The sequence below is a fragment of the Pempheris klunzingeri genome, chromosome 7 (assembly GCF_042242105.1).
Source record: "Pempheris klunzingeri isolate RE-2024b chromosome 7, fPemKlu1.hap1, whole genome shotgun sequence".
NCBI classification, from domain to species: Eukaryota; Metazoa; Chordata; class Actinopteri; order Acropomatiformes; family Pempheridae; genus Pempheris; species Pempheris klunzingeri.
Window position 1 is genome coordinate 71118 of NC_092018.1, and position 11896 is coordinate 83013.

General features: G+C 44.2%; 1 protein-coding gene across 2 annotated transcripts in view; it reads left to right on the top strand.

Annotated features, from left to right (window-relative positions):
• Nucleotides 1-11279, top strand: part of slc4a4a (solute carrier family 4 member 4a) — a 52955-nt gene extending 41676 nt beyond the window's left edge. For both annotated transcript variants that reach the window (XM_070834380.1, XM_070834381.1), the window contains exons 15-26: nucleotides 602-672; nucleotides 1357-1542; nucleotides 1631-1744; nucleotides 2603-2764; nucleotides 3717-3895; nucleotides 4444-4516; nucleotides 4679-4747; nucleotides 4908-5081; nucleotides 5305-5466; nucleotides 7218-7311; nucleotides 8061-8140; nucleotides 11174-11279. In XM_070834380.1, the coding sequence (XP_070690481.1) occupies nucleotides 602-672; nucleotides 1357-1542; nucleotides 1631-1744; nucleotides 2603-2764; nucleotides 3717-3895; nucleotides 4444-4516; nucleotides 4679-4747; nucleotides 4908-5081; nucleotides 5305-5466; nucleotides 7218-7311; nucleotides 8061-8104 (1328 nt within the window). In that variant the 3' untranslated portion in view covers nucleotides 8105-8140; nucleotides 11174-11279. The remainder of the gene's footprint in view (nucleotides 1-601; nucleotides 673-1356; nucleotides 1543-1630; nucleotides 1745-2602; nucleotides 2765-3716; nucleotides 3896-4443; nucleotides 4517-4678; nucleotides 4748-4907; nucleotides 5082-5304; nucleotides 5467-7217; nucleotides 7312-8060; nucleotides 8141-11173) is intronic.
• The last annotated feature ends 617 nt before the right edge of the window (nucleotides 11280-11896 follow it).

Below are 11896 nucleotides of genomic sequence, written 5' to 3' on the forward strand. Positions count from 1 at the left end.
ATAACATTTGTTATGAATTGGTTCTATATGAATAACCTCACCGATGTGGATGGGGAGGTGTCCACCTCCCTGCTGTCTCCTGTAGTCCACGATCATCTCTTTAGTCTTGCTGACATTAAGAGAGAGGTTATTGTCCTGGCACCAGCCGTGTAGTGTCTTCACCTCCTCTCTGTAGGCCATCTCATCGTTGTCCGTGATGAGGCCCAGGATGGTCGTGTCGTCAAATCAATGTGATTGATTGATTGAGTAATTGATTAGAGTCACAGTGTAACAGTCACAGTGAGCTTAAAGTTTGAATATGATGTTTTTCACATAGATGGTTAAAGATTGTTAATGCTTTTGAAGAGCTGGGCTGCTGAGCTGTGGTCTGTCAATGTGTCACACGTCAGAAAACCAACTCTTTGATTTCCTTTTTTCATCTGTTCAACAGTTTAGTTTTCCTTGTGTAAAGAGCAGCTTAGCTGTAAAACACATAATTATATTTTGGTTTCAAACTTTTGCTTTAGAAAACATATTTGTTGTGTGTGATGAATGAAAACTTCCACTGATGTTAGAAACCTTGCTTCTAGTGCTTAGAGGAGGTTATGTTGTGTCTCTACAGAGAACAGTACCGACATCGTGGGCGATCCTTTGGAAGGTACTTCAGTCTGGTACTGGAACAACACTGATCTGGTGAGCATTTCCTATTTTTCTTGTGCCAGTCCACTTTCACCGTGTTCACTTTTCTAAAATGGTCCACATTGATAGTCTGCGTGATGCCTCATCGATGCTCCTGTAAGCGGGCCCTTCCACAGCCTTGAAATACTGCAGTGCACTTTATATATTTACCCCAAGCAGTGTTTAGACTGAAGGACTTTGGCCTGAACGTCCCTGGAATTCTTTGACAATCTTTGAAAGACAAACCCCCTCCATATGGTGGAGATAAAGAGGAAACTAAAGAGGACAGTTGTGTTTAGTTGAAACTCAACAGTCTGATAAGCACATTGTTTCCAGGCCGAGGTTACTGTGACACGTAGGCGGCTTCAGTTATCAGTGAGCTCTCCTGAACCTTCTCAGTACAACAGTTGTTAGGTGACAATACTTGAAACACCTGAAAGCCTTCTGTTAGTGCCTCCATCCACTCCTCACATGGCTGCTTTCCTGATTGTCGAATCTGTTTTTCATCCTGCTGTGTGTTTAAGGACCTTTTGAATCGTAGATTCTCTTTTCTGGCTTTCTTAGTTGTCTCTGACTTGACGTTCGTGTGCACACAAATTACTGACATCACTGAGTGTACCATGAGTCACAGCTGTAGTGTTCATTTGCACAAATACTTATTTCTTCATAACCACTATGCTTTTTATTTCCTGCGTGCAGCCAATGAATGCCACGTGGTCATCCCTTTCAAAGACCGAGTGCTTGAGGTACAAAGGAGAGCTGGTGGGGAAGGCCTGCGACTTTGTCCCAGACATCACCCTCATGTCCTTCATCCTCTTCTTTGGCACATACACCTGCTCCATGGGTCTGAAGAAGTTCAAGACCAGCCCATTCTTCCCCACCACCGTGAGTCCCTTTCAGCCACATTCATTTCAGCCAGGCTAAAGGTTTGAATATCAGCTTACAGAGAAGCATTGTGTTCACTCCCACTCAGGTCAGGAAACTCATTAGTGACTTCGCCATCATCCTGGCCATCCTCATCTTCTGTGGAGTCGACATGCTCGTAGGAGTCGATACCCCTAAACTCATTGTACCATCTGAATTCAAGGTGAGGCCGTCCCTGCTGCCCGCAGAAAGGCTTCATATTGTTTTGGGTTATTGCTTCATGAAACATAATAAGATTCCATTAGACTCAAAAGGCTTTAATCCAAAACACAATCCTCCTAGTTACCACCACCATTTACAGCACCATGTGAGCTAGCCAAAAGATAAAACTAATCGTTTGCTGTGACATTTATGTTTTTTAACCACATTTTAAGTCAAACCAGTGGCCAAAGTCAGAGAGGATAGCAATTAAATGGTGTGTAGGGTTGTAGGTTTCATCCAAGGCTTCTTCTGTCCAGAGATCCAAATTACAAATATCAAATTAAGACACTGAATCCCTGAAGAGAAGCTTAGATTAGATTAGACAGATTTGTATTTATCTCAAGAGAAATTGTTGTGTGGCAGTTGCAGGATAGAGTATGAAAGAGTGCAAATATAAACAAAATATAGAACAAGATCATCAGTAAATTGCAAAAACTAAATATACTCAATGCCAGAAATGGAGCAGGTTAACGTGAGGATCATTATATAAATAAGAAGAGGTTAATGTGAGAATCAAATATGAATAAGAACAGGTTAACAGGTACATACATGAGCAGAAACATGTAGCTATGTTGTACATGTGCAATATCAAATGTGAAGCACAAAAACAGCTAAACCAATGGAATGGCTTTTGGAAATGATCATCAAGAATAAGAACTGATTTCTTACATATAAACAAACCAAAACAATGAGAAACACAAAGAGTCAAGCGACCTTGTTTATCAAAAGCACACCTCAGATTTCTGTCTATGTTTTGAGCTCTGATGACACTTTGTCCAGTTGACCAATGTAATAAAGCTTGTGTCTTCCTCCCTTATAGCCAACAAGTCCTAAACGGGGCTGGTTTGTGCCCCCGTTCGGGGGAAACCCTTGGTGGGTTTACCTGGCGTCGGCTCTTCCTGCCCTCCTGGTCACCATCCTGGTCTTCATGGACCAACAGATTACTGCTGTGATCGTCAACAGGAAGGAGCACAAACTAAAGGTACTTACAAAATGGGTTTTCTAAGCCAGGTCGGAAGTTGTGACCCAGGGGGTGAATGTCAGAATACGACCACAATTTAGATAGTACAACTTAGGTATAACATGGGTATCTTTAAGGCTGGGCCCTATTAGTACACATCCTGGTGTCTGAATGGCTGGTAGGTAGTAAAAGTGTTGGAACTGGTCCAGTAGATCACCTCGGCCAGCAGCCACCAAACGGGCTGCAATGGCTGCAACGTGATCCTTTGGGACAGATTGGACCCAGGCTTAACCTTTAAATTAGAAATCTAACAACAATAAGAATGGTTTTGTTCTCATGAAAGATTTTTTGCTTCCCTGATTTCTGTGAAGTGAAGATTTTTCATACATTTCCTACAACAAACTTCAGGCTCTACAGGACACTGCTATCTTCACACTGTAGTTAAATATTACTGTCATTCTTCACATGGGAGTGAGAGATGTTTCAGGGCAGTGACTGAACACAGTTCAGCTTAGAAGGCAGCTACTTGAGATGTTCAGAGACTCACTCCTGAAGTTGAGCAATGGCTTGTTTGATTTAAACATTAAACTAGTGAATCAGGAAGGTTTTCTGTCACACGCTTCATCCCCAGACATCGTCCCTGTGACACATCCTGGTTTAGGTCAGAGTCCTTCCCCTGTCAAGAGTGACCCCATTCTGTGTCACCTTCACTGTCCTTCATGTTTCACAGATATTTCAGTTAAGACACAACGAAATAAGCAGAAGAGCATAATATGAAACAATGGATGTTGTTCTATCATCACATACATATGGTCCTGTGGCCCAGTCCTAATGACATGAGCAGGTTATATGATCAAAGCATGCAGGAGCTGTTGGCTGGCTTTAGGTTTGCCTGCATCTGCAGCTGACTGCTGCATGCTGACTGGGGATGCACATACATGACCTCTGACCTTGTGTTTGTTGTTTGAACCAGAAAGGGGCAGGTTACCATCTTGACCTGTTCTGGGTGGCTATTCTGCTGGTGGTTTGCTCCTTCATGGGTCTGCCATGGTACGTTGCTGCCACCGTTATCTCCATCGCTCACATTGACAGTCTGAAGATGGAAACCGAGACATCGGCCCCTGGGGAGCAGCCCAAGTTCCTGGGAGTCAGGTAAGACTTGTCCATTGTCATATTCAACTTTATCTACGAACTGTAATAAGCTGATTTGGATGTATATTAGTGGTGGATTGTTAATCCTGACTGCTTTAAATACTGGATTGTAAATGTGACACTCATTTCTTGTATTATCTGTATTTTCAAGAAGTAAAATAACAAATCTCTTCTTTTCATCGCTTTGAGCTATTTAAGCAATTTTTTTTCCGCTGTCTGTTAATGAAGGCGCATAATTGGCCCTGTTAAAACATTATCTGCCACGTTTTGCCTTGTGTGTTCACTAAAAGATGGTAACGACACTTCCTGTTATCAGAGCTTGTCCAGTTTGTTTTCATGAGTTTGATGACGTCCTCCAGAGCCTCCTAATGTGTCAGCTGTGAGCTGAACTAACAAACTGAAACACTTTGAACTTCCTACAAATGTTGGGCTTGTTTTTGGCTACACTGATGAGATTTCATCGGCTCCATTACTCAGGCAAACATGCAACAAAAATGTGAGCTCTGTTCTTGTTGTAACTATGTTTCTTTCTCTGTCTTTGTTTGCAGAGAGCAGAGGGTCACTGGTGTGTGTGTGTTCATCCTCACAGGACTGTCTGTATTTATGTCTCCTATTCTGAAGGTAATTCATCAGATCATTCTCAGCCAGACTTGGACCTTAAATATTCTTCTTCTATCGCACACTTAAAGCTACACATTGTAGAAAATCCAAAGGAGTGTCTCTGTGCACGTTTAGTTTTACACGCATGTACGCTTAACTGGTTTCTCTCTCTGACGCTCTCAGTTTATCCCCATGCCTGTGCTATATGGAGTCTTCCTGTACATGGGAGTTGCTTCTCTCAACGGAGTGCAGGTAAACCTCACAAGCATTTCTACATGTAACTGCCTTTATCAAGAGAACCCTCAGACACTCCACGAAACGGCCACTCATTTTCAGGCCACAGTGAGCGGCTGTTACTCTGACGTACTCGTGCACACAGTGCATCCTGCCATGTCTGTCTGTCTGTCTGTAGTTCATGGATCGTCTCAAACTGCTTCTGATGCCAGCGAAGCACCAGCCGGACCTGGTTTACCTGCGCCACGTTCCCCTCAGGAAGGTCCACCTCTTCACCTTCATCCAGATCCTTTGCTTGGCTCTGCTCTGGATCCTCAAGTCCACTGTGGCTGCTATTGTTTTCCCTGTCATGGTGAGATACATTTATATTAAGATTCAGCCTGCATTTTGTGCTAATGTGTCAGGTTTGATGCTGCTAAGTTTTTAGTAAGTTTAGTGAGTCATTTCTAACCTGTTTTGACTGAAACATCAGCTCATATTTCATATTAAAGTTAAAAATGTATGATATAGCTCCATTTAATGGGAAAGGCTTCATAGCAGACTGGCCAACTCGAACCCTCTCGTTCGTCCTTTAGATCCTCGCTCTGGTTGCCGTCAGAAAAGCAATGGACTACATGTTCTCTCAGCATGACCTCAGCTTCCTGGACGACATCATCCCAGAGAAGGACAAGAAGAAGAAAGAGGATGAGAAGAAGAAAAAGAAGAAACGAGACAGCATAGACAGCGACGCTGAAGACGTACGATTTTTGTTATCATTATTTTTACATGTCAGCCCATTTCCCAGTTTGTTAACCTCCCCACTGACCTCCGACCTGCAGCCATCTCCCAGCATGCTTCATGTGACAGTTCACTCAGTGGCTCACCGATATCCAGGCATACACTTCCCTTTATGCAGCTGGTTTCTCGTGTTGCAAAGTTTGTGGTTTGGGGAGTGGTTTCCCTGCTGAGTGGAGACAGTACATCTTTTGTGCCTTTGCTCTTTCAGAGATGTTATAGGTATGATGGCACTACTGTGGCACTGCCTCTTCAGTAGGGTTGGGCTGGAGTGTGTTAGTACCAAATTTTACCATTAGGTGTTGCACGTGACTCAGCTGCTCCAGGGTGCAACGAAATGAGAGGCCATGAATAAGAGCGCAGCAGCACCACAGTCAGGACACGTGAGCGGGGGGACACAGCTGTAGAGGCATGGTGTTTTCTCAGGTGGAATGAGAGTTATATATATGACCACCTTCTGTTTCCTGTGGCGTTCACACATGGCATCGTCATCTTTCATCTCAACTCTTTTGTCGGCCCCAATCCAAAATGTCACCATTTTCCAGTTTTTGTTCTCTGTGACACTAACTCTGCCATGTCTCAACTTTTCACCCCAAAAACACAGGAACATGGTCTGCTGACACGAGATGTCCACATGGCCTGTCAGTCTTTTTTGCTCTCAGGCACTAATGGCTCAGTTTACAGCCTACACAAACACTATGCAGATCATGGTAAATGGTCTGTGTTGTATAGCGCCATTCTAGTCATCTACTCAAACATCACATCCTCATTTATTCATCGCACATTATTCATACAGGAGGAATCTAAGTTGGAGGAGACTGTTCTTTCAGACACATTCACACACTGAAGGAGCAAGTTTGGGGTTCAGTGTCTTCGACATGCTGACTCATAGGAGCCGGGATCGAACCTCTAACCTTCAGATATTACATATTAGTAGTGCAGGATGACGTGGATTCTCCGTTGGCACATATTGATGATGATCTGCCAGAACATCTCATAATGACAAACACCTGTTTTGCTGGTTCACATGAAATCAAACTAGGTTAACCTCTCGACACTGGACCCAAAACCAGAAACCAACCCAACCCAACTTAGAAGAGTCCATGATGCCATCTAGCAGGATGTGTTTTGTTGTGCTCTTTGCTCTCCAGTTTGTTGGCACACTTTTGATGAATGATTTAGCAGAAATGTACAAATTGTTAGTAGAGCTGTTGTGTTTTTGTGGTTCTTAAAGTTCGAAGCAGCCCAGTGAGATCTGGAGTGAAACGGTCCAACCTGTTCAGTCTTGTTGAAATGACTCGTGTCCCAAGGCGACATCAAAGGGCTGAACTGTTCTTGAATGGAAGAACAGAAGCTCTTTGATTGTAACAGATGGACAGGCCCATTTTTTCACTGTCTCTGTGTCCTGTGGGAACCAGGAATGTAGAAGATGGACCCAGAGATTCAAGATGCATCTCCACAACTGTTTCAGAATCAGTACATGAGAGTTGTTCTACAGAGTGTGTGTGCATGTGTGTGTGTTTGCGTGTGTGTGTGTGTGTGTGTGTGTGTGTGTGTGTGTATGTGTGCTTGCATGCGTGTGCATGTGTGTGTGTGTGTGTGTGTGTATGTGTGCTTGCATGCGTGTGCATGTGTGTGTGTGTGCTGATGCTAACTCAGCTAAATGCTAACTCATTGGCCCACAGCGTCTCAGGATGTTTCCTCTCTCCAACAGTCTGACTATCCTTACAGTGACAAAGCTCCCAGCATTAAAATCCCCATGGACATGATGGAACAGGAGCCCTTCTTAGCTGATAAGGCCTCTGACAGTGAGTAGAGCCCTGCCACCTGCAGCACCGGACGGCAGCACCGCGTCCTCCTCTTCCTCAACCTGCCTGCCACTCCTGCTCTGCTTCCTCACTCACTATCTCTAATGATGATGACGATGATGACGATGCTTCCCTCATTACTGCATGATATTAACTTTTTCTCCTCCTTCTTTGCTGTCTGTCTTGTGTTCCAAAACATGCATGAATTGAACTCATGTATTGCATTTCTGATCATTTAGATTTGACTTTACTTTACTTTTCCCCTCTCGGTTCAGGCTCAACTAACCTCCTTTTTCTTTTTATAACAACTTCAACTTAGCAATAATAATAATAATAATGATAATAATAACAATAATAAGATATTTTCTGTAGGGTTTCTTGAGAGATACAGATACAGTTGCTATTTCATCTTTATATTAAATCTCTAAAAAGTTAGTCCACCTACAGCTAAATTTGGCCTTGATGTGTTCTCATGAAGATGAGGTAAAACTTTGCATATATCACTGAACACTGTAATGAACACATGAACCAGCAGTGGTAAGGGTTCTCCACCAGGTCCACTTGTAGCAGGACTCTGGTGGAGTAAATGTCCACTGTCCACAACGCCTTCAGATCTGCAGCTCTTCCACACTTATTACTCATCATCATTTGTGCCCCTTTTCTCTGAGACACAGTAACAGACTGAGCAGAGTCTCTGTGGGTCGGAGGCTTCCTCAGTCTGAAAGTGAACTTCTCTCTCTCTGCCACAGGAGACGAGCCCCCTTCATTCCTCCAGAGACACACGACGTGCTGAGCAGCTTCGCTACTATCAGGCCAATTGTCTGTCCAGGTGAGAAGTGGGGGGGTTGGGGGGGGGGGGGGGGGGGGGGGGGTTAGGGTTAGATGTGTCCTCTGTCAGACATCAATCAATCATTTTATTTCTTTATTTATACAGCTCCAGTTCATAGCAGCGTTCTCTCAGACTGTTTCCATAAAGAGCAGCTCAGAACAAACTCTTTCATTCAGAGACCAAAGATTCAGGAATTCAACAGGAAGGATTCAAGAATCCCCACAGAGCAGCTCAGAGATTAGATTAGGACACAGTGGAGGAAGAACTCCCCTTTACAACCTGGAACAGAACCAGGCTCAGAGGGGGGGGGGCTTTCTGTCGGGGTCTGTGCTGGGTGGAGGTGAGAGAGAGAGAAAACAAACAGCAACCAAAATACTAACAGTAACTACAATACTGATCAATGTGACTGATACTGATCAATATGGTAGCAAAAAACATGACAACAGTTAATATGTGAATAATAATAACAGGACTAATATCAGTACAAAGTGTCAGTGGCTGACGATCTGCAGCAGGAGAACCAGGACCAGGATCCACAGGAACCTGAGAACCACAGCAGGCGAACCAGGACCAGGATCCACAGGAACCAGAGAACCACAGCAGGCTAACCAGGACCAGGATCCACAGGAACCTGAGAACCACAGCAGGCGAACCAGGACCAGGATCCACAGGAATCAGAGAACCAAAGCAGGAGAACCAGGACCAGTATCCACAGGAACCTGAGAACCACAGCAGGAGAACCAGGACCAGTATCCACAGGAACCTGAGAACCAGGACCAGGATCCACAGGAACCTGAGAGATGAGAAAAGCACAGAAAGGCTCCGGGGAAGATACCAAGTTAGTAAGAGACATTAAAGAGACATGAAGCATCAGGATGGAGAGGAAGAGGAGGAGAGAGGAGCCCAGTGCATCATGGGAGTCCCCCGGCAGTCTGAGCCTATAGCAGCATAACTAGGGGCTGGTCCAAGACCTGATCCAGCCCTGAACTATAGGCTTTATCACTAAGGAAGGTTTTTAGTCCACTCTGAAATGTAGAGAGGGTGTCTGCCCCCTGAACCCAGACTGGAAGGAGGTTCCACAGGAGAGGAGCCTGATAGCTGAAAGCTCTGGCTCCATCACTACTTTAGAGGACTTTAGGAACCACCAGTAGACCTGCAGTCTGGGAGCACAGTGCTCTAGTGGGGTAGTACGGTACTATGAGCTCTTTAAGAGATGATGGAGCCTGAACATTAAGAGCTTTGGAGGTGAGGAGAAGGATTTTAAACTCTATTCTAGATTTGACTGGAAGCCAATGAAGAGAAGCCAGTACAGGAGAAAGATGGTCTCTTCTCTTAGTTCTGGTCAGAACAGGAGCAGCAGCATTCTGGACCAGCTGGAGAGTCTTTAAGGACTTATTGGGGCAGCCTGATAATAAGGAACAGAAATAATCCAACCTGGAAGTGACTAATGTGTGGACTAGTGTTTCTGCATCATCTCCAGACAGGATGGACCTGATTTTAACAATATTACGTAGATGGAAAAAGACAGTTCAGGAAATCTGTTTTATGTGGGACGTGTCCTCTCTCAGACGTGTCCTCTGTCTTAGCTCCCCAGTGGAGCTAAGTGCCCCCCAGCTGCTGAGTCTGCCTGCTGCTCAGCAGCTCCTCCACAGCTGCATTTTCCTGCCTACATGTTGCAGGTTTTGTGTGCATATGGTTAATATGATCAAAATGATATTTTCATCTCATTGACTTGAGCTCCATGTGGAAACATCTTATGAAAGTCATCGTGTGGCGCTGAAGGTTTTCGGTTTACTGCAGACGGAAACATTCAGGACCGGGGCAGTAATCACAGTGTTACCAGCCTGTGTCAGTGTTGTCATCAGAGCAGTGCAAGTGGATGCTGCATGATAAACACACACTGTGACGAGCTTTAGAGGAGACAATCAGGACTGAAGAGGCAGAACAAGCCTTGCTTTTGGCCCATGATGATTATGAGGAGGAGATTATGTTTCGCCATCATGCCCACACCCTCAGGATGACCAAGATCCCTGAGTCGTGTGTACAGGGTCACATTTTTTTCCTGTTTTACCCCACATGCTCCCTGCGAGTTGGGGAGGATTAGTGTTTGGGACAATGTGTGAAAAGCAGCTGTGATGGCAGCAGCACATCTGTGACGCCACCAAACCCCCTCCAGACTTATGCTGGAGATCAGACCGCTGTTCACACATGTTCCACTGACCTCCATCTCATCCTTCACCACAGATAAAACATCACACTGTCACAGTACTCTGGTATATGCACAAGAGTACTAGCCACAAAACGTACCTACAGTAAAAGTATCAGGCAGCACTGTAATGTTACTATTAATGTTGCCTTTGAAGTATTTCGTATGTGTTGCTCTGTGGTAGTTTCACCTTTAATAATATGTCATTTGCATATTAGTGAATATTGTTATGAACCAGTTTGAATTTCCTATCTGAGAGATGAGTCCGGATTAGTTAGATCTCGTGTTTCTGTCCTGACCTGGGTGCTGTCCCTCATGGGAACCCCCCCCCCCCCCCACACACACACACACACACACACAAAAAATTACAAAAAACTAATCCTGTCCCACTGAGACTGTGGCCAGATTGCTTTGTGCTCAGATGACCTCAGGACCCATCAGACCACGACAGCAGTGAGTCCCTCTCTCATGGACAAGAGACATATCAGTGGAAGGAGGCTTTAGTCCACTTTAGACGCCTGTGACGTTTCCATGTGGACACCAGATATTTGTCCACCTGTAAACAAAAGGAAAATGTTCATGATTAAAGAAACACCACTCTAACTGAAACACTTTCAGCTTCCAGAGGGGCAAGAATGTTGAAACATTTCATTAAAGTGTTCTTTACATTTAGAAAGAGCTGGAAAAGAGACAAGCATATTAAAGACAGACAATAAAAAATACAATATATATTTATACATACCTGCGATACCAGCAGCCCCCTAACCCTAATCCCCCTCACAGTGCTCCTCCACAGTGCCTAACAGTCTCTCTCTCTGTGTTTGCAGCCCTGAGATGAGTCCGCTGAAGTCTGTGCCTCAGATTAGAATCGACATGGACCCAGACGATGAGAACTCCTTCTACTGGAATAGCAGAGGATCTGAGACGTCTCTGTAGAACGAGCAGCCACCGCTGACCAGCTCTCTCTTCTACTTTCCTTTATTCTTTTTAACTCCACCTCCTCTCTGTGATCTCACCACACTGGTCTGAATATGTGCTGCAGAGAAAAGGAAATGCTTGAAGGGAAGGAAGCATCATAGAAACCTTTTTTATCTAATAGTGAAGCCATTTAAAACTGATTCTTTCCTCCCTGTCTTCTCACAGCTCCACAGTAAACGAACCCTGTTCAACATAACTGACTTCTTCTATGCAGCTCCTCACATGTGGCTGATCAACAGTGAATGCTGCAGCTCTGACCGCGCATGGATGCCCTCCCTGCTCTTTTTATATAAATATATATAAATATCATCTGTCTGATTTTTTATATACATTGAATTATTCTAATAACATTTCCTGTAGCAGGAAAAGTATGTTTTTATAGCTCTACCTCTTGTTTTAGACGAAATGCTTCTGGTGAAACATGTTGATTTTTGACGCAGCATGGGCTTTTGATATCTTCTCTCTGTCCTCTTGTTGCATTGAAATGATTCAAGAGATTCGCTGTATTATAGTTTGTGAAGGAAATGTTTGCAAATAGATACTTTAAGTTAATTAACAGTTAATTAACAATG